This window comes from Pollicipes pollicipes, unplaced genomic scaffold, assembly GCF_011947565.3.
Source record: "Pollicipes pollicipes isolate AB1234 unplaced genomic scaffold, Ppol_2.1 Scaffold_6686;HRSCAF=7923_pilon_pilon_pilon, whole genome shotgun sequence".
Classification (NCBI taxonomy): Eukaryota; Metazoa; Arthropoda; class Thecostraca; order Pollicipedomorpha; family Pollicipedidae; genus Pollicipes; species Pollicipes pollicipes.
The window spans coordinates 13,441,875-13,464,423 of record NW_023596921.1 but is presented as its reverse complement, the minus strand read 5'-3'; the positions used below and the strand labels follow the sequence as shown (position 1 = coordinate 13,464,423).

Here is a 22,549-nt window from a genome sequence, read left to right as displayed (position 1 = left end):
TCGGTTGTGATTTCTATCTGCTAGTGATGCTTCTGGTTGGTGCTCATTTTGATTTGCCAACAATGCTCCCAACTGTCTGCCAAATAGCGTTGTTTAGTTGTTACTTCCTGACACGCTGAAAGTTTCAATACAGAAACCCTCATGGAAAGGGCATGGAAAGGACAACCAAGGACGTGGAAAGGGCAATATTAATGGAGATCAAAAGGTGGAGTTCCACTGAAGTTAAAGCCGGAGCCAGTGCTTCAGCCAAAACCCGCACTTTTTCATTTATCTGGAGCCGTTACTGGCGCCAGAGCCGGACACCGGCCAGTGGTTCCACGGCAGTGATACGCACGTTAAATAGTTTTATCTGCACAGAGTTGGCTCTATCCTCCTCTCTCCTCTTTCCTCTTCTCTCTCTCTCTCTCCTCCTCTCGTTCTCTCTCTTCTCTCTCTCTCTCTCATCTTCGTCTCTTCTCTCTCCAAGTCCTCTCTCCTCTCCTCTCTCCTCTCTCTCCTCTCCTCTCTCCTCTCTCACTCCTCGTCTCTCTCTCTCCTCTCCTTCTGCCTGTCTCTCTCTCTCTCCTCCGCACTCTCTTCACTATGTCTCTCTCCCTTTCTTTCCTCCTTCGCTCTTTCTCTTCTCCCTCGCTCACTTATGTTCCGCACAGTTATCTTCTGAGGAGGGCTCTAATAGTCCGGAAGCTGATTGCCAATCACTTCATTAAAGATATTTATCCCTGTCCGTGTCTTTCATTTCTCAGGCTTCAGGATGCGTGCGTCCGCGAAAAAGTGTTTTCACAAACGATGATATGTGAATTCTGCTTTAGACCGATCAAAACGGCTATCCTGAATGGGCGTGTAAATGCTGCATCGGTCGACGTCTGCCTGATAAACTGACATGAAAGAAAAGCATTTCAAGGGATTTATCATTCGCATCGGTGTGGGCCGCCAAAGATGTCTGGCTTCATTGGCATAGTTTTGACGTCGTGTTCACGTTACTCACGTTGCTCGAGTTGCCCCTATGATCTCATTATAATAATGGTTCAATGACCTGAAGACCTGAACGTAGATTAATACGCGCGAGTGCCAAACGTCAAAACCTGATCTACGAATCAGGAGAAATGCAAGGAATGTAATGACGAGCTTATGTGTATTTTATTGTGTAGAACTCTTACGATTGCATGCTTGTAATGCGACGCCAAGTGTTTCACCATATTTTAGTCTCGCACCACAGCAGCCCCTGACGGCGCACCCACCCCCTCCGCTCTCCCCAAGGCGACTGCCGACAGCAGGGGCCGCGAGCCGGGGCCGCGCGAACTGCGGCGGCGGCGCGCATCTGCCTCGCAGTCGGGGCCGGCCTGGGCGGCGCGCATCTGCCGCGCAGTCGGGGCCGGCCTGGGCGGCGCGCATCTGCCGCGCGGCCGGGGCCGGCCTGCGAATCTGACCATCTACCGCGCCCCGCCCCAGCAGGAGCGCAGGGCACAAAGTACAACTGCACTACGTACAATGCTACAAGCCATTTTGTCATCGAACTGTGACTGACATCGGTCGGTGCGTGGGTGCAGGCGCAGCTTCCGCCGCTGGCTCGCCGGGCTGCCCCGGCTGCCCCGGCGCGTCGGCTGGGGACGGTCGGGGAGCCACAGCCGCCATGCGACGTTGTACCGCGCGCCCGCTCAGCCGCCGCCTGGTGCTGCTGCTGCTGGTGGTGCTGGTGCTGCTGCTGGCGATGCTGCTGCTGGACAAGCCCACAGGCAATCCCTGGCTCACAGGTGAGAATACTCTGCGTGCGTAATATGCTCGATGCAGTGATGATTCATTGCGGCACGGACCAACTTGCAAAAGTGCGGCTCGGGCACTGGCTAACGCGCTTATCCACATTAACCCGTTCCAGATGCATGTGATATAGTGATTCCAGAGACGAGCAGCTAAGATCATAATTAGTCTGATCCATTGCAATCGCTCAACGAGATCGAGATCCCTTGAGAAACACTCACTTCAATGTCGACCTTCAATGCAACACGACCCTCATGTACAGAAACATTCAACCCTTGATGCGACAGTAACCTGCGCGCGGCCGGGGGTCCGAGACAATCGCGCTCGGCCGGGGGGGGGGGGGGGGAGGAGGTTGACCAGCTGGGATCTTCCAATTTCAGGCGTCGCACAGGAAAAACAGAGATACCGTCGTGATGGTCTTGTCAAATCAGGACGAGTGCGTATTACATTTTTTACCTTAGTCAAATGTGAGATCATTCGAGGTCACTAAAGGAGAAAACGGGCGTTCTCACAGCTAGTTAAAACATATGTTAATACGCCAAGACGGATATTGAGAGCACCCAAGTAAGCGTTTAGACCGTCTAGGAGTCCCTTCATTATTCATCCATGAGACCGGGAGTCCTTTACGACCATTTCTGCTTCCCCATGCGGGTCAGGTCAGGTCAACGTTCAAAATTGGTCTACCAGTAGTCTACACGAGCGGCGCTTTTTGTTCTCCTCCACAATGTGCTTCTGATTGAGTTTATTTTGTTAGGTGTAGCAGTGCGACAAGAGCATCATTTATGCAAAAATATATTTTAGGCATACCTTAAGGTCAGCGGAGGTCAAGTGAGGATAAATCAATAAAACATCTACTTAAGGAAATTGAAGTGCTAACTATATCTTCGTGACCAGTGCCATATTTTTCTGTTGTTAACAATGGTGTGCTGTACATCTTCGGGTAATCAAGATCGCATAGCTCTTGTTCACATTGCACATAGTCGCTTTAACGCTTGACAATGTATTTTTAGCAGACTGAAAGCAGGCACAATGTGCTCTGTGGTTATATGATGATCGTACATGCCAATTAGTGCTCTTTTCCTCAAACAAAAACACCAAAATCTACACACAAATACGTACAAGTTTGAATTGCTTGCAAAGAATAACAAAAATTGACTCGATTTCCGGTCGCTTACCTCGCATTTTTCGAAACATCTGAAATATACAAACGAGCTGATGTAACAACCGTCTTCAACGCCTGGGACGGGCGTAACGTATCACGAGTTTCACCTGTCGATTTTTACTAGTGCCTGTCTGATAGTGTTGCATAAGGGTTATTCAACACTTCCGCATTGCTGTAACATGTTTAGCTCTTCCAGGGGCCGAAAGTATGCTGGACTGCCTCCCAACTGCCGTTTTCGAGCCCACAGTCTGTCTCCCCACCATGCACCTGCTCGACACCGTCCACCTGCTCTCTGACGTCATGTGACCTTTAGCGCGGCCATGCCTGTTGAGGGCAAATACCAAGTGCCTAAAGCGACTCAAGGCCACTATGCCAAGGGAAGACAGACCGGAAGGCATGGGCTCCACACGACCGAATTATCGGGACGGATTTGCCAGTGGAGGTGGCATAAATCAGACATTGCAGAACAAGTAAACATTTGGGACCTAGCTTAGCCTAAGATGACCTGATCTCTCATCCTCAGACATGAGCAGGGCTGACATCATGGCTTCAAAATAGATGATGTTTATTCAACAAATGAGCAACACATCCTGATTGTCAACGAGTGAACCGCAACGTCGATTTGGCATCGAACTTGGCTGACCTGTCCTTAGCAAATGGACCACAAGTCACAAACTATTAGGACAAAATTATTGAAACTTGATAGGACACGTAAGCACACGATGAAGCTAGCTACTAAAAACGTGCGTGACCTATTTAGCGGTTGCCATGTTATGCAAGAAAAACCTCGGGAGAGGGGGGGGGGAGGCGCTGTTAGGCACACTGTCGTGGTTCGTTAAAAACACGAATGCTGCGCCGCTTTGCTTGCTACCTGGTGATTAATTCATGATGCGGCCACATGGCACGTGCCTTCTAGCGCAATACGTGCCGTGATGTCCGCATACTGGCAGGTGACGAGACGGCTGGTAGGAACTTACGTGCTGCTTATTGGGCTATCCTGCGTAGTATGAGGCGATGGAACGGTACAAACCTTTGAAATTCAGAGCGTATGGGTGTGTTTGGATAGCGTAAAAAGGAAATGGCTGAGCAGGTTTCGTTCCATGATGCTTTGGACGCTGGTGGGGTGAGGTGTTTCAATGCATGAGGAAAAGATTTGGGAAAGTCAAGTCAAATTGTGAAGCGCCGCAGACCCAGTTGTTCCAAAGTGTATTACGATCCGTGAAACGGTTCGGGTAGTGCTCCCGAAAAAAGCGAGGCGGGAAGAAAATGCACCAATTTTCTATTCCACGACGACTATTGGTTTAAGTAATCAATCTACAGTGCAAATGAACAATACGAAATAATTCAGCAAGCTTCATTGTAAATATCCTCTTCTTGTCTCCACAGGCATGGCTAGCTGGACCAACATCCCGGACACCAACAAAGCACACTGGCCACCCTTCGGCGATTACCACCACCAGTCCAACGGCAAGTATGTCAGGGCAGCTTCGCTGGAGGCTGCTCCTCACTCTTCACGCGCGGCTCCCGCGGCAGCTACGCCCACCCAGCCGCCGCTGGTCGGCGCCGCCCCCGGTCCACCCGCGCAGGGGCAGCCGGACCCTGAGCGGTCCGGTCCAACTGCGCAGGGGCAGCCGGACCTCAACCGGCCGGTCGCCGTCGAGGCCACTGCGGTCAGGAGCCAGTCCCAGACGCAAGAGCCGCCGCTGCCCGCGGCGCCCTTTGAGGAGGCGCTGCGGGTCGTCCGCCAGGGTCTGGAGACGGACAACAGCACTATGGCGATACCGCTGGCGGCTTTCACGGGCCGTGCCGTGGCCGACGCCGCGGTGCGCAAGGTGCTGGTGGTGTCCACGTGGAGGAGCGGCAGCTCGTTCCTCGGCGACATGCTCGCCTCGCAACCCCTTGCGTTTTACCTGTTCGAACCGCTGTTACTGCTCAAGTCTGCCGAAGCTGCCACCGGCGTCGTGACCAGCGCCGAGCGTCGGGTTGCCATGCTTGGCCAGCTCCTGCGCTGCGACTACAGCGGGGCGACGAAGGAGCGCAGAGAGCTGGAGCTCGTACACGGCAGCAGCGTCAGCATCCGGGAGGCCTGCAGACGCTTCCCGGACGCCTGCGCCAGCCGACGCTTCCTCGAGGCCGCCTGCGCCATGCACCCCGTGCGCATCGCCAAGACGGTGCGCATGCGGATGCGCTACCTGGAGCCGCTGCTGCGCGAGGAGCCGCGGCTGCGCGTCGTGCTGCTCGTCCGCGATCCGCGCGCCGTCGTGCGTTCGCGCAGACGGATTGCCTGGTGCCAGAACCAGTGCGCGTCAATAAGCTCTCTGTGCGCCTGGCAGGAGGAGAGCCTGCTGGAGGTGCAGCAGCTCGAGCGCCAGTTCCCGGGTCAGTTGCTTACCGTGCGCTACGAGGAGCTGGCGCAGAGCGTAGCGCACGGCGCACGCCGCCTGTTCGCGTTCTTGGGTGTGCCTCTGGAGGAATCGAGCGTGCGCTTCCTGCTGCAGCACTCCGGCCAGGAGAGAGAGGTGGCAGAGGTGCTGCTGGGCAGGCCCGGCCGGCCGCTCGCGCAAAACGCCGACCGCTTAGTGCCAGCCGGGGAAAGGCGCACAGTTCGGTCAAGAACTCGCTGCAGGTCGCCAACGAGTGGAGGCGGACAATGGGTCTGACGGCGGTGCGCGTCATCCAGCGGCAGTGTAAGGGAGCTCTCGGCCTACTGGGCTACCGGCGGTTTGAGACTCAGGCTGAGCTTAGAAACCTCACTCTACCTCTGGAAAGTTGACGTGGGTTATGTGGCGCACATGGGCGCAATGATGCCGTTGCAGATGTAAAGCACCAGGCGTGTTCACAGCAAGCGTCAGACGCATTTGGTCTCGCGCCTTTCCTTACCGGATGTTGTGAGCACGCGTTGGACGCACCATTTAATTCGTTGCGTCTTGCGGACCGCTTAGCGGAGCATATGGCCATATCGATGTGTGAACCCGGGTGCGTGTTCCACTCGGCGGGTGGTTTGTGTTCCACAGCACTGGAACCCCACCAGCGGAGTCGGCTAATGGTGGTTGACGGGCGGTGCGAAGAATGCTATTATTTAAGCTTGATGTCAGCTTTTGCTTCTTGCATTCGAGGCCCATCGGTGATGTTTGGCTAAAGAATCAGGAATTATCCACTGGGCTTTAATTAGCTCTTTGGGTAGTTTGGCTTCAGGGCGTGAGTAGTCAGCTAAACCATGCGTGCAAAAACAGAGTGGATAAAAACACATTGGAGTTGGTAGAGGTTGCTGGAATGATACAAATCAAGCCGATAAACAGCCCGGGCAAGGGGCAACAGCGAAACTTTAGCCGACATCATATGACGCAGCAGGCCGCGCACCTAGTCTGCATCGTCATCTTCTATCCGACAGGAACATATCTCGTCAACCAACCACCTGACCGTAAGAGATTGCGGATCAACAGCGCTGCCATATCTACCGTGCATTACCATGACCCCGAGCACCCCCTTAGCCTCGTTACCCTCGGCCGAAGCGAGAAGGCCAAAGTCGTTATGACCCTCCCGCAGCTCTTTTTCGGCGACTTTGACCACATCCGTGTTTTTTTACCGCCCCGGAAACCACTGTTTGTGCGAGAACACAATGATCACCACGGTATATTTTTTTACGTTTGCATCGCTTGGCCGTTCTCAGAACTCTTGCTTCCTCGGAAACCTTGGCCTTTTAGTTGTCCTCGACCATCCAAATAAAATTGTATTTTCATTGCTTTCACCCCGACCCCTTCGGTCTCTGCGCCCCCGGACCGTAGTCGTGCCTATGGCCGTTTCAGCGTCCATTGACCATCTCGGTTTCCACTGTCTGTCGTATATCACTTGACTACCTCGGCAGTCGGGACCTTCGACCGTCTCGCAGTTTATCATCTGTCCCTTGTTCACAAGACTGCGACGGAGATCCCCGGCGTGCTTGAGTTTCCGGAGTAATTGGGTTACTCGAGGCCCCTTGGGGCTCTCAGACAGCTGGCTATCTGTACTTTGGCCCTAGACAGTCTTAAGAGCCGCTTACCGTTTCGTGGTCCTATGGCGGGGGGGGGGGGGTTCGTTAAGGGCGCAATATGACCTTTAAAACCTCTAATCATCGTAATTCCTGAGGGGTCTTGCTTATCACAGAGACTCCAGGATTAATCGGGCCCGTAGCTGTTCGTTAATCTCTGATCCTAGCAACCTTGCATCTCTGATATTCGTATCGAATAATGCTCACGAGTAGGCAAACAAATATCGATGTTTACGGTCACTTACCAAGCTGCATCTGCTATACGGTTGCAATGACTATTCGGACCACATTTCGGCACCAATTTCGAGTTTCAAGGTGACCTTCCCACGGGGTCAGCACCGTGCGCAAATTTATCTCTGTAGATTTAAAGATGTCATTGCTGGCAAAAATGTGCTACAAAGCTGTCAACTAAAAAGTTTTATTGCTGCGTTCCCAAGCAACTACTGCTGTAAGCACAAGCTGGCAAGCATAATAAAGAGGCGCTATGTGTGGCATGCATGAAGAAGTAGGTGCTATCGCATATCAGCAAAACGGAACAGAGCAAGAGCGAGTCAGGGAGCCGCAAAATAGAAGTCAAAAGGCATTATTAAAAACATCTTTAAACTTACGTATTGTGGAATATATATATATATATATATATATATATATATATATATATATATATATATATATATATATATATATATATATACTGGAATCTATACGGGACAACCTTAACTGAAATTGCATTTTAAATTAAAATAAAAAACAAATTCTGGAGGCAATGTGGGGGATCACGCACCTAAGCATACGGTACACATCAAGAGCGGGGCAAAACTCATGTTTTCCGTCCCCCAATCTCAAGAGGTTCCGCCAATACCGGGCATGACATGCTAACCAGAAGACAGGAGGTGGATGGCATGTGATGAGATAATACACACAAGACAGATTAACGCCCGGCAGGATGAGCGGACAAGGTTGAACGGGATGAGGGAATGATGAGATGTAGATAAGATAGATAGGGGATAGACAGAACATGATAGATAACAGCACAGGACAGGAGATGACAAGAGTAGAACAGCACGCGCGCTTGATGCTTAACGATGCACTCAGATGCTGGTTTCATTGACGTCACCCGCCCTGGCAGGAAGGGCGGGCACCACAAATATATTTTGCTTGTCAATTTTGTGTTGAGAGCAGTAGTTGCCTGGGAGCAAAGCATGAACAGTTGCGCAAATCAGCAGTTTTGCAATACATCTTTACCGTAAACAGCGTTTTAAGATATACCGGACTAAATACTCATGTCGACGGGCTAACAAAAAAAGGTCCTGGCAGCAAGGTCGGCGCGTGCCGTCAAAGGTCATGTGACTTTGTGGTCACGTGACCTGACGTAGTGAGAATATTGGGCTGTGATTGGTGCTGACAAATGTGCTGACGACAGACTGAGCGTGGCCAGGGTTGATTTTGCCACGCCATCAGACACAGCTGCATATCCCTGAAATGAAATACTTTGAAACAGCTGCCACAAAACAGTGCTAGGATTCATTTATCACGGTTCGATTTCATAACGCGTTCGAGGTCACAGCCCCACGCCCGTGCTGGGTTCGGCGAGGATTCACAAGCAATGCTGTAAAGGAATTATGATACCAAATTCTACACAAAGCCCGCAATAGTGACGTTTAGGAACGGTATTCGCCGGGCCGGCAGTCAACTCCGTTAGCACGGCGTGAGAGGGTGACGGGCGTCTTTATGTGGACTGAAAGGCTATTTTCCAAGTATTGCAGAAGTTAAATACTCACCGCCGCATATAAGGTTCAAGCTGTCTTCATACGTATCTAGTGTTATCGCCAGAGTTGTGAACCGTATGTTCAGTCTTTCATTACACCAGCCGAGCACGTAACAGCGCTGGGCAGGGTTGAGATTTGAAACGTGGTCGTCTGTGCTGCTCTTTTTCTCCAGTTTTGTGCTTCTATGAATGGTTGCAGCTAATAAGTAAGCCTTGATTGGGCATTGTGGTATCATCACATACAAGTGCCCGAATGTGTTTTAGCTGAGACAACACATCATGTACAAGAAAAGTGACGGTTATCCCTCTGTGTTCTTCACATTGTGTTAATGTCATGCATATTTCCTGAGCTTTTTATTTCCCCTCTGAAATAATGGGGCTTTTCGTGGTGCTATCTGCACTAGTATCTGTACACGCATGGGGAAACCCAATCTGTCCATGTCGCCCACAAACAGCACAACAAAACTATTGGCTGGTGTAAGCATAAAGGATCAGACAAAAGTTAAGGAGAAATATGCCCAACTTTGACAGGATCTGTGCATTCAGCTAATGATTTTGTCAAGCTCATGAGGTCATGCCAAGTGTGGTATTGCTATCAATGTGAAAATATCTTAATAAATGAGACAGCTCATTTTTTTAAGTGAAACAATTTTGGGCCAAGTTACATAAGTTATTAGCAATGTTAGGCTACTGTGCATCTTTGTGCTCAGTGTGTGTGTATGTGTGTGGAGCTTTCAAAGTTGCATAGCAGATGTAAGGGGACTCCCTGGGATAGTTAAATGACCAGTCATTACTGACTAATAAAAGGGTGTATGGGGCTTTACTGGCTCTTGGCAGAAAGGAATGGCTAGCACCACCATGCATGAACTTTAGCTGTCAGCTGCTTCATAGCACTTCAGTTTTACCTAGTTTTATGCTGGAAATATCACACCAATTGTTATTAATGCCTATGTCATTTTAGTGCTAGTGCTAGTGCAATGTCATTTTATGTACAAACATCACACCAATTGTTATTGGTACCTAACTAGTGCAATGCCATTTTATGTTGCAAATATCACAACAATCTTTATTAGTGCATAGATAGCACAATGCCAGTGAGCAAGCTGACCTATTGCTGACTTGTTGAAATCCTAGCCCCTGCTAGGCAGGTGCTAATTTGACTGTGATCTGAGTAAAATTAATCTGTTTCTGATAGGATGTGCCCTGAGCTGATGTGTGAGCAGTAATTTTCACAACTGCTATGGTTGACCTTCTCTGCTGGGCTGCAGGCTCCAGGGCTGTGAGGCTGCCAGCAGACATGCAGCCGACCCTTGCCATCGTGCTGGTGCTGCTCGGGTGCTGCTCCAACGTTGTCTTCTTGGAGCTGTTGACCACGTGAGCAGCAGCCAGTCCCAGCCTGGGTGACAGAAAGATGTTGTGCTGGCGAGGGCCTTTGCCAAGGGGGCAGAATCATTAGTTTTGTCATTTTCGTTTTGTACATGTTTGATGGTTCATCAAATCTAACAGCAACTTAGCAAAGGCTGCATAGTTTTGCTGCTTGTGCACCATGATTTGGTCGCCCAAAGTGCAAGTGTTTGTACAGTTCTGTTAATGATAACCAAAGGGAAGGATTGCAGCTCAGTAACATGAGTTGAAGGGATGGTGTTCTGTCCGTAACTTCTTCAAATGGATTTCCTCTCTTTCTTATTAGATTGTCCACGCATATTTAAATTTTCTTTTTTTAGAACTGGCTAAGAATTTGGATCGATCATAGCAGCTTTTCGGCCCGAATGCAAACCTCAAACAACTCAAGATGTTGTCTTTTCTTTCGCGTCTACGATGACAGCGCAATCAAATACTGTAATCAATTATCAAAAACTTGCGGTGAAATGCTGTCATAATTGAAGTATCATCTGCCATGTAGTTGCTCTCCATTTGGTCCACCCCGACATTAGAACCTTAACAATGATGGCAATATAATGAGGAATTCCCATACGAAAATGAGCGTGCCACATGAATCAGTAGAGCATGCTGCAGCTTGGGTCAAAATTTAATTTAGGTGAAACCAAGCCCTTAAGCAATCCTCACACAAATTTTCACTCCCAGAAGTGAATCATGACTGTAATATAGTTTAGATCGATCTAGTCAGAATGAGTCTCACTTAGAAGCCGTTCCATGTTTGTGCAGGTTTTTGTGCTCAAAAACCTGGTATATTTCAGTGCACATCCTGGCTCAGGAAACATCATAACGTTCTCGCAGTTTTTGTTCATCGCTGTACACGGATTTGTGTTCACCATGAAGTGTGGAACCGTGCGCTCGGCGATACCAGTAAGGTACGTATTGGTGTATGTTGGCACATATTTAACGTTGTGAAAGGCGCAGTGCGTTTGTGATGTCGTGTACTGAGTGTTCAAAATCAGCAGTAGAGCACTGGGTAACATTAGGTCACATACGTTACTTTTATTTTGCTATGCTTCCTGTAAGCTCCGATCTCGTGTTTTGTGTCGGAACACTTAATGTTTCGGATATTTTCCGTTTCCGATATATTGATGAACCACATGCCCCCCGAACGCTTCTGAATGTAACGCGTTCTCAAATGTGCAAACGAAAAATTCCGACAGCGTATTCAGCAAAGTGGTGACATTGTAAGAGCATGATCTCATGCATGTTTCATATGTGATGGTTCTTTCTTTTCAGCAAGTACTTCCTCATGGTGGGACTCTTCTTTGTCGTCAGCGTCATCAACAATTATGCCCTGAACTTTGGCATCCCTATGCCATTGCATATGATCTTTAAAGCGGTAAGACTACGCTGATATTGTCATTTATGCCTAAATGCACAGACGTGCGCTTTATGAGGCTTGGAACCAGCACTCCCCCAGGCCACGGATATTCACTCAAAGTAGTCATTAATATCCCTAAAACCCCCGTCGTCATAATGCGCCCGGGCAGTGGAACAATCGTGGTGTGGACCTTGCCCTCATACGCCGCACCACGTGGGTCGGAGGGCGTGCTTTGTGTCGCGTACGAGATCATGTGACCCAGACTGCACGGGATCGATCCTTGATGGTCACCATCCACTCAAACTCGGTGGTGTGGGTTAAAGTAGCTGCGTCGTCACGTCCTTGGGGCTGCTTTACGAGCAATGAACGACGGGCGAGAGTGCGGATAAACTGTGCAGACGATTGGTGGTGCGGCTAAGATCTGTTTACCTGGAGATCACTTTAGGCTTGGTGATTTCTTCCCATAACATTTACGGTGATATTTACAGGGTATGATCGTATTTCCGGGGTGCGATCGTATTTCCGGGGTATGATCGTATTTCCAGTGTATGATCGTATTTCCGGGCATGATCGTATTTCCAGGGTATGATCATATTTCCGTCATATGGTCGTATTTCCAGGGTATGATCGCATTTCCAGGATGTGATCGTATTTCCAGGGTATGATCGTATTTCCGGGTATGATCGTATTTCCGGGATATGATCGCACTAGGTCAATTCGTGACGGTGGTGTCAAGTTGGATTGTGTATGCATATCGTGAACAAGATAGTTGGACCGCCTCAGTGGTTCTGAGGGATATCAGTATCAAGCTAACATCAGATCAAGGCTGCAGGTCTCAGGTCACTGTTTTATCCAGCCAAAGTAACGTCAAACGTTACTTGTTTACTTTATTTGGTATAATTTTATCAATATCATCTTCGTGCGTGATGTAAGTGCGCAGTCCAGGTAAATGGCGTGGAATGACCTCCGGTGAATTCACAGTGACCCGTTGGGATTAAATGATCACGTACTTTGACTTAAATTTGGTTTATTTCGGGGTCCATGCAAGCTACGGAGAGTCAGCTTTAAGTGATTTGACCCCATTTGACCCACCCGGACAGGCCAACCGTACGAGGTAGTGTAAAACAACTGGAATGAGTGTGGAAGACCACGAAAATGACTACTGTGCTTTTTTGTTCTTGCATCTGACATGAAGTCGGCACACACTACCTCGCTACTGTGCGGAGGATGGCCTATCGGTGCAGCTCACGAGAACGTCTTATTTTGGTGTTATTAATCGGAACAACGGACGTAGTTTGTGACAAATTCGACAAAAATCTGACAAAGCTCGGTTCGGCTTTATAGCCCAACAACACAGTGACAGCTGACAACACAGTGACTGCACCAGCAATTTACCTGCCTGTGCGAGATAAGTGACGACGAAATCGCTGCCCTGGCTCTCACAACTTGTGCCGTGCTGTGAACTTGGCGTAACTGTGCAGGACACTCCACAGAACGTCGGTTGATGTGCTGTGAGAGAAGCCGATAGTTTGCTCTTTGTTGATGGCGTTCAGGCTGACGGAAGTGGGTTCGTTCGAGTGGTTTTAATGAGCACGCCTTGTCATGAGGCCGCTTCCGTTGTATGACTCAGCTTCCTTTTTCCGACCCACGGCTGTCACACGTGACGGCCTGAAGCCCGAACGCCTCGTCACACTGTCATAGAAGCGTGTCGTTTCTAATGCTTCATGTGATTGTGTTATGATGAGGATGTGAATATCTGACGAGCGTGTACGTGTGGATTGTGTCTGTTCTCTTCGCCTGCATTGCCAGACATAGTCTGGTGTACTGTTTCAGGCGACCAAGGGTCATTGTAGAATCATTTAATTCCGGCCTGTCTGCTCGTACGCTTTCTATCGTGCCCTGTCTGTCTGTAATGTGATTTAGCGCCCACCCGTCCGGCAGAAGGGCCCGTGTCAGCCCTGTCTTAGCCTCTGTCCTGTCTGTCGTTGCCTGAGCGGCCGGCCCATGTCTGCCGTTGTCTATGCGGCCGGACCATGTCTCGCAATGTTTGAACTGTTTGTATCTGTGTCCCCTGGTGTCTGAGCGGCCGGTCCAGGACTGGCTGTTGTCTGAGTGTCCGTATCGTGTCCGCTGATGTCTGGGTGGCCTTAGTCCGCGTCTGCTGTTGTCTGAGTGTCTCCTGTCCGCGGAATGTCTGAGTGGCCGCTCCGTTCTGCTGTTGTCTGAGAACCTGTATCTTGTCAGCTTGGTATCTGAAGCGGCCAGCCAGTGTCTCGCGGTGTCTGAGCTTCTGTCCTGAGTCTACCGTTGTCTTAGCGACTGGCCCGTGTCTACCGTTGTTTGAGCAGCTTGCCTGTGTCTACCTTTTTTGGGGGGGGGCGGCCCATGTCTGTCATTGTTTGGGGAGGGGGAGCAGCCCATGTCTGCCATTGTCCGGTCGGCCGGCCCAGGTCTGCCATTGTTTGGGGGGGAGGGGGGGGGGACACCCCTTGTCTACCATTGTCCGGGCGGCCGGCCCATGTCTGCCATTGTTTGAGGGGCCGACCCGTATCCACTGACGCCTCAGCGAATGTCTCGCGTCACCAGGGTCGCTGGTGGCCAACCTGCTGATGGAATGGTGGTACTAGGCCGCTATACCCGCTGCACAGAACGCCGCCGTCGTGGCCATCTCGGCCGGCATCGGCCTGTGCACGTACGCGTCGCGGGTGAGTGCCGCACCAGCGCACCGACTCGACGTGCCGCTCTGGCCTGTACCTCCGGCTCGGCTCGCTGCCGGGGTGGCCATCTGGCTGCTGGGGACCGATGAGTTGACTGAATGACAGCCTTTGATTTTGGGCCGCCATATATTGCGTTACGCGCGGAAGAAGAGGCTTCCAGGGAGCGTAAGCCAAGCGTTAGAGAAGGAGGAGGAGGAGTAAGGCTACGCCTTGGTGTGGTTGCAAATGATGCTTAAATATCTCTGTAATGTTTTAAAACTTAAAGGTCAGATGCCGTTGGCGTCCTCGCACAGTAAGCCTGACTTCGTTTCACACCTCCATCTCAGTTAAGTTATTCCGTATGTCCATGATAAGTGGTGCAGCGCTGCTCTTGTAACGCGGTCCGAGACGGAGGAAAGCGTGGTATTATTAATAAACCTAGAGCGTATCAGTGCTGCTATTTTCATTTAATGCACCTCCTCGTCTCCGATTCGGCTGCCTTTGTTCTGCAGCCTGCCTCTGGCAGCGCGCTCCAGACTGCCCTCTCGTGTCCCCGCTCCGTAGCTCTATTGACTGCGGCCTCCGCCAGGGCGGCGCTGCTGAGCCAGGCGCCGACGGCGGCCCGGATAGCACCGTCACCATGACGATCGGCGTGGCGCTGCTCACCTCGGCGCTCCTGCTGTCAGCCCGACTCGGCATCTATCAGGAGGTGCTGTACACCACCTTCGGCAAGCACTCGCAGCAGGCTCTCTTCTTCACGGTATGGCGTCGTTCCCCGCATGTGACGATCGTGCGGGGTACGGCGGGGAGGGGGAGGGGGGGGGGGGCATCATGGGCAGCTAGTCTCTGGGGAGGAGGCTGTCTTTCGAGATTAGGAGAGGTGGTCCAGTTGAAGCACCCGCGATTTATCGTGCTCTGCGGAGTGCATCGCAGAGCGTGTGTTGTCTGCCGCGGTCACAGCCGTGGGAAGTTTGCAAGGGGATAGACAGTCGACGGTCCACGGATAGGGACTGGTGAATTATGCTTGAGAAGCGTCGTGGGTTCTCGTGTCAGTTCAAAGAAGCGGCGGCGCCGGTTAAGGACGGGATATTATTGTGTTATTTGATTTGCGTGCTCTGCTCAGTTTGTGTGGGTTGGCCGCCCTGCTCTGATCGCCCAAAGTGCCAACGACGACAGATGAACGTCAGCGAGGGCCGGCGCCGCCGCGGCCAGCCCGACCCACCTGGCCGCCCGCTGAAGTCACTGCTCACTCCCTGCAGCACGCGCTGCCGCTGCCCGGCTTCCTGCTGCTAGCTTCCGACATCGGCCACCACGCGGCGCTGTTCTCGGCGTCGGAGCCGCTGGCACTGCCGCTGCTGCCGGTGGCCGTTCCGCGGCTCTGGTTCTTCCTCGCCTGCAACGTGGTCACACAGTATCCTTTTGGCATGGAGGCGTGTCCGCATGACGTGTTCGTGTCTGTCAGTGCAGCAGGCATACAGCACACTGATGTTGGTGCAGATTGCTTGAGGCATTGTTTTGCAGACTCTGGCGTAAATTGAGCGTCCCCGTTAAGTCGATGCTTCCCTCGATCGAGCGTCACCTTAGACCGCGTGCGCTTTAACCTCGTTTCGTCCCTCGTTCCACGGAAGTGGGTGGGGATGGGGGGGGGGGGGGGGCTGGTGCCATGGTCCGCGGCGGTTTTTCTTCAAGATATGCGATCAAGGAGCCTACATACCAATATCATCTAAAAGGTAAGTTGTGAACCTTTTGATACACTTCCCTGTATGACACTTATATATACCTTTTCTAGTGTTTTGTCACTATCGGCGTGAGAAGCTGGACACGCTAAATATGCAGAAAGAAGAGTGGATAAGTTCCACCAAAATATTACGAAATAGGGGTCAAGTGTGTGGCGTAGATCTGTCTGGCGTGGATTGGCGGTTATGACTCGATGCCTACCTTTCTACGCCTGCCATGGAGGTTCCGCACCTGTCCGGGAAAACAAACACCTTTGAAATTCGAGCCGTCCGTTGTGCCCCCTCCCGCCGCTGCATCAACGCCACCCGAGCCCACCCGAACCTGCTAACGTTATCTCAGGCATTTAAATGGCCCAGGCTTACAGCTTCGCATTGCGTGGGCATGACAGGTGGCGTTTGGACATGAAGACGGCCTCACTGGATATAATATCTATCGTTATTAGCTTGTCCCATTTTGCGTTGATGGTGCAAACGAACGGGCGCTTAACAGCATTGCATTAATTAGCCCGACCATGGCTGATAAGATCAACATAAACTGCTGCCCCCGCCCCTCCCCTCCCCCCAAAAAAGAGTAAGAAAACGCATGGCATACAGATACGAACCTCCAATTGGAAACAATGAGCCAAACGAGCCGGAAGCCTCTGGGCGAAAGAAACTCCTCGGGCATGAAAAAATGCGGGCTTGGAAATGGCCTGTTTTACGGTGGTAATGCCAGTGGTTTTGCGGATCCTGATCGTGCTACGCGGACCACTCGCCGCACACCTGGGGACGCGCTTCGCTAGTTTCAAATCCCGCCAGTGTCAGGACGTGCGAGTTTATTTTGTTTCAATGTTCCATGACGCAAACAGACTGAGAAGCACACTTTGTTCTGCGGCCAACTGCCAGCTTCTGCGGGGAAGACGCGCTGTGTGGCCTGAGGAGAGTGTGGTGACTCCAATTGAGCCTTGGATGGTACCAATACCAGTCGGGCGCTGGGCACGGCGTGGGACGAGCGAGGCGATGATGGCGTCATCAGCTGCCGGTGATGATGCCGAGCAACTGCCGTCGTGCGGGGTGCACCAAAACATCAGGTAATGGAGTTGAAAATGGCTAATAAGCGGCTGATTGACGTGATAATTGCCTGGCTGTTGCTCCGGCCAGGCCTGCCAACTTATGTAGAGGAAATCAATTTGACTGCAGTTTTTGTTGACTGACCAGTCTCGCGAAAAGCGCGTATAGTTTGGGCAGATGCGGGTCGTATGGAACCGCGCTACAGACGGCGCTTCATTCCTGAGTAGCTTACGTGGTCCGGCTCAGATAAACCGCATCGTGGAGGCCCGGCGGCTGTAGCAGGGCGGAAGCCCTGGCCGCCTGCAGATCTGACAGCGTTCCTAAAAATCGCACTAAGGACCGCGGAATCCACGGTTTTTGCTCGAGCGCGCGGAGCCGGCTGCAGCCGAGGCAGCGGCGAGCCCGACGAATTCGTGCCCAAGCTGGCCTTGACATTTAAGGTCCGGTTTGGACTGCGTTGCGGAACTTTCGGTCAAACTGGGCGTGTGACGTCGAGTCAAACAGGTAGCTCGAGAGGGTGTTGGTGGTGATGTCGAAAGGGGAGCCGCCGAGTACTGAGTTTGCCTTTTCCGCCGAGGTGGCGCCGCGTCTCGGCTTTCGTTCGGGGTCCTGGTTAGCCCCGGTGAGCCCACCGACTTGTCACGGGCGGCTTCCGCAACCACTGATGTGGCTCATCGGCCTGCGCTATGCGCCCGGTCCCAATAAGATAAAGTGAGACGCCCGCACGCGTCCGTCCGTATGTTTGCCGGTACCATGACTCGTTTTTTTCTTCGTCAGCATTGGTGAGTTTCGTGTCGTTGCCGCAGCGGATCGCCGACATCGAGACATGACCTTTCTGAAAGGGCTTTTCTCTTGATCGAGAGTTCTTGGCGATTTGCTAAGTTTACCTGTCCGATGTTAACACGCGCCCGGGTGGCCGGTTGGATACCCTTCGCCCGGTTGGGGGTCAATTTGACCGCCTGAGATCTCAGGAACTGGAAGAACTAGAGACACCAAATTCACAGCGTGTGTTGCCCTGTATGCGAACTCACTTAGGTCAAAGTTTGAGGTCCCTAAGTCACGACCTTGGGGTCAAATAAGGTCAAACAAGTCAAAATCCAGCGGGATCTCCAAAGTGCCCCCAGAACCTAATTATCTGTTCTAAGCAAAAGGTCACTTAATCATTTAAGATCAGTGATCTGGTTTGACCGTCTGAAGGCCACGGCGGTCAAAATCATTTAAGACTTTTGAGTTTCGTATTTGAATAAACGGCAAAGATTACGCCAGGCAGTATGTTCCTAAAAACAAAATGGCGACCTGGGTCATGGTGAGTGACCTACTCTGACTGTAAAGAAATGCATGAAAGATGTATAATGCCGTTCCTATTATCAATAAATTCAAAATGAGCACCAGAAGCTACCCCATGCCGCAAGCCCTAGAGTAATGAAACAGGCTGGTTTTGACCTTGGTCTGACCCTCATGCCTGACCCTAGCTCAATGCAGTTTGCTCATTCAATTGTTGTATCGCCTAAGGAAGTATCTCAGAGATGTATTGTTTCGTCTAATACTCCGCTGTTGCATCAGACTGAACGATTCCATAGAAGTTGATTTCGCTGAATCCATGTCCTTACTTTGGCCTACCGTAGGCCAGCGGCCTCACAAGGTACATCTAAATGTTTGATAACAAATGATCCGCTATTCAACTGTCTACTGGTATGCAAAATTTGGCGCGGCATAGCCGCGCTATTCAGAAATACTTCCGGAAAAATCTTTGGAGGGGGGGTCAATGTGACCCCCCCTGAGCGCGTATTAATCGCATCGGGAGGGAAATCATGGCAATGTTGCAATGCTGCTTAAATGCGCCGCCTGGTGGGTCGCCCTGCGCTTAAATGGCTTGAAGCTGTTGCTGCGTGGCTCTGAAAGAATTGAGCTCATTGTTGGTGAACTTTTCATGGTGCAGCAAAGATAGTCTGAAGGTATGGGTAAAATTATCGTCACATAGCAATGTTGCAAGTCAAGATCGATAAGAAGAGGAACGCCTTCGAGTGCCGTGAAATGTTGTGTCATATTTTATAAGAGCTAAGCCACTTTTTGCTGAGACTATCCCGTGCAGAGAACTACATGGCGCTGCGATCAGTGGTTTCAAAGCCTGTCAAAAATTTATGATCCCGTCCTTGTGCGTGCGTTGGAAAAAGATTGTCCAGACTTGTGCGTTGGACCTGGCGGCTTTAAGGTGGCTGTACCGCGCCGGGGACGAACGTTGATTGAAAGGAACCTTGAAGTTTCGGCTCGATGACTTTCAGTTTGAAAACCTAACCAGAGCAGGACCAGCCGCGATCATGCAGTCAGATCGCGATTGCAGGATCACAAAGTTTTCGCCATGGACCGCCGTGCAGTGTTTTGACGGACCCGGGGTGGGCGGTGCTGGTGGATCTGGTCTGCCCTCCCCCACTGCGGGAACCGGCACAACCTTGAGCCGACTTGCCTGGCTGGCGCTGCAAGCACGTGGCCTGCCGCAGCGACACTGGTTCCGGCTCCAGACCGTCTGCCGGCATAGGCGCTGTCCGGGTCAAATCAAAGTTCACAGGACTTGTGAAGAATATAATTATTGCTTTGCTATCTTCAACAAAGCTAGTTTCAAATGCCGTGTCAGGTTCTGCTATGGGTGCCGTCTCAAATCCAATGCGGTCAAGCTAAGGCTTCGAAAATTACCCCAACGAAAGGACAGAAGGTGTTGGATTCCGACAACGTGAAAATAGGCCTGGCCCTCGCCCTCGCTTGCCATCAATAGTTTCCCCAGCGGGTTGTATAAGGTCAGCTTTATGCACCGACACGTTGGCGACCCCATTGCTCATTATTGACGGCCGAATTAGCTGCTTTCGAACCGCTCATATTGTACTCCTATTATATCGACATGCTGTTATACTGTATGGATGGCGTGTTGTGAGATTGTGTGGATGACCCTGGCACGACGTGTGGTTTGTTCTACCGAGCGGTCTTATTAACTCGGGATCGGTAGCGAAATCGGGCGACGGATCAGGATATCGCGTCTCGTGGGCACTTGCTCAGCGAGCCGCCGCCACCGGGCCCCACAGACAGTTATTCTGGCCGCTCGGTCCTGATCAGAGGCGAAGGTTTTTAGATGTGTATGTGAGCGTTCAAGTATTTAATGTCGGGTGGCGGACCAAGCCCACGCTATTGGCGTACAGAACTCGCATTGCATTCGGCTTCTCCGGTTTGCAAATAAGGACTTTTAAGACAGGAATCAAAACTTGAGTTTGATTTTTCTGTTTTGCATTCTAATGGAACAAGTACAAAGCGTGACGCATAGGGCATAATGCGACGCGTACGAGATGATACCCGGATATCGAGATCACGCGAGGGCCGGATGCAAACTGTTACCTCCTCCTCAACCAAATCCTAACGATTTGATACATTTAAGACATGTATCTGCATCGTCTATTGATCGGTTTACCTAAATTATTTTCAACATAGTTTCCTTCGTCTGCGGCACATTTGCGCCGCCGTGTGTCACTGTAAGTTGGCCGGCCGCACCTGTGCCGAACCGGCTCCGGTGTCGGCCTGGGGGGGGGGGGAAGAGGGGGGGGGGGGGCACCGACGGGCGGGCATAGGCCTCGCCCCCACGATTTAAATAGGTCGAACTTCTGTGTCAAAGCAACTTAAGGCCCAGTTCGAACCAACTCAAGTTAAATTTAAGATTAGTCAACCCAATTTGAACGTCCGTTACTAAACGTCGTTTACTAACGTCCCATGCTATCCCAAGAAAGCGAACCCATGAACCTTGCCCACCCCATGTCCCAGACGCATTTCCTCTTGAATGTTGTTTACGCTGGTCATACTTCAGGTTTGATAAAAGAAAGTGTTTCATCTCCTGGTTTTTGTGGTATTATGAGCTCAGTTATGATCAAATATGAGCTAAAAAATAAATAAGAAGATTCTCACGTTGAGTTAACAACCTTTGATATATCAGGAGGTTTCTGGTTAAGCGCCGTTGTAGTACTTAACGAGTACATTGACGGTACTCGAATATTTCGAGCTGTGCTTATCCTCAACAGCTCATCTTTTGAGGATGAGCGCGGATGGCAGATGGACGCTTGCTTTTTAGTGATATTTCGTCATAGACGTCTCAAAGCTTCCGAAATTTGACGTACCGATTTCGAATTCTGTTGTGGCTCAAAGACGGATTATTTCCTAGAGAAAAACCAGCCACTCTTTGGCCACAGCATCCTGACTTTCATAGTGAACACCGCGCATGCCCGCAAATGGTGCCGCTTCGAGGCCGCTCCAGGGAGCTGAGGGAAGGCAGTGATTTTAAGTGGCCGTTGGGCTTCTCCCTGAAGCACCAGCCACTAGGGACGAAAGAAGGTACTTCACTGAACGACGTAATGGCTCTGCTCCAGAACTGTCTAACATTGATGGTCTCATTCTGATTGGAATCGAACAATGGAGACAGTGGTGTATCCTGAGGGTGGGTGGCAGAGGGCATGGGTCCATGCCACCCGCCCCCTGGGACCACTCGTGAGGGTTTGGTGTCACTTCATGACAAAAAACCTCATGGTGGAGGAATGCGAAAATCGTCATTTCTAAATCACAAAGCATTTATTGCCAAGAGGCATCACATTCTAGGAACACCGCAGAGGGTCCCACAGTTTCATTTCGGGAGGCACTGATTTCCAAGGGCACTACATCATATGTGCCTTGTTCGTTTGACGAAACCTTAGATCAGACCATTCGGCAAAGGATCACGAAAACCTTTTTTTCGACACCAGACCCTTTATTTCCGGCAGCGCCCAATGCCAGAGTGCATTATGAAGGGCCGCAAGCCTTCATTCTCAAGAGGCTCAGCAATTTTGTGTCGTCCTCCCCGAACGAAATCCTGAAAGTGCTCTATGTGAAATGCATCAAAACCTTTATTTTGGGGTGCCATGGCCTTTATGTTCAAAAGGAGTTTTGGTGCGATTCATCTTGACGAAATTCGCAATCGGCCCAAAGTGGCACCAAGATTTTTCGTGTGGGAGAGTCATAATCTGCATTTTCCAATGACTCCGAATTACAGGGGACGTCTCAACTGGCCTCAAAAGCTTTGTTTTTCATAGACAGAAAATTTCTGAGGATATTGCAATAGTGTAGAGGGAGGGGGGGGGGGGGGGGGGGGAGGGCCCGCCGCATCAGGGATGGGACCGGTGCATAATGTATCTCTCTGGAAGTCTCAGGATCGAGCAGGGCACCCCGGTCCCCATATCGCCAGATCAGCAATTGCTAAGTGTCCTGGGCTGGTACGAAAGGTCCCTTCAGCTCCTGGCCAGGAAAATTTACCCGTGCGTTTTCTAGGAAGATTCTCTGAACGGAGCTGTCATTTGTAGCATCACGAGCAATCGATATTACGCCATTGCGTCATGAGTCCGTGTAACTGTACATGCTAAAATTTGTTGAAAATACGTAGGCAGTTGCGCACGAAACACGTAGATATTGCTATATTGCATATTATGCCGATATATATATATATGTATATATATATATGTATATATATATATATATATATATATATATATATATATATATATATATATATATTTGCAAGCCACTATTATGTTATA

The 22,549-nt window shown here is 50.8% G+C and overlaps 2 protein-coding genes and 1 long non-coding RNA gene across 3 annotated transcripts; all 3 read left to right on the top strand.

The window, feature by feature from the left end:
• Positions 1-1,562: 1,562 nt before the first annotated feature.
• LOC119108470 (carbohydrate sulfotransferase 3) lies at positions 1,563-6,982 on the top strand. The gene is made up of 2 exons (XM_037232039.1): positions 1,563-1,751; positions 4,304-6,982. Exons 1-2 carry the CDS (start codon positions 1,631-1,633, stop codon positions 5,575-5,577), a joined length of 1,395 nt encoding a protein of 464 aa, XP_037087934.1. The 5' UTR covers positions 1,563-1,630; the 3' UTR covers positions 5,578-6,982.
• Positions 6,983-8,649: 1,667 nt separating this feature from the next.
• LOC119108471 (uncharacterized) lies at positions 8,650-11,489 on the top strand. The gene is made up of 4 exons (XR_005095297.1): positions 8,650-8,735; positions 9,978-10,083; positions 10,908-11,021; positions 11,386-11,489. It is a non-coding gene; the product is annotated as an uncharacterized LOC119108471 (long non-coding RNA).
• Positions 11,490-13,012: 1,523 nt separating this feature from the next.
• LOC119107940 (UDP-xylose and UDP-N-acetylglucosamine transporter-like) lies at positions 13,013-15,704 on the top strand. Its single transcript, XM_037231532.1, has 4 exons — positions 13,013-13,033; positions 14,119-14,175; positions 14,756-14,926; positions 15,426-15,704. The coding sequence occupies exons 1-4, from the start codon at positions 13,013-13,015 to the stop codon at positions 15,702-15,704; spliced, it is 528 nt and encodes a 175-aa protein (XP_037087427.1).
• Positions 15,705-22,549: the final 6,845 nt, after the last annotated feature.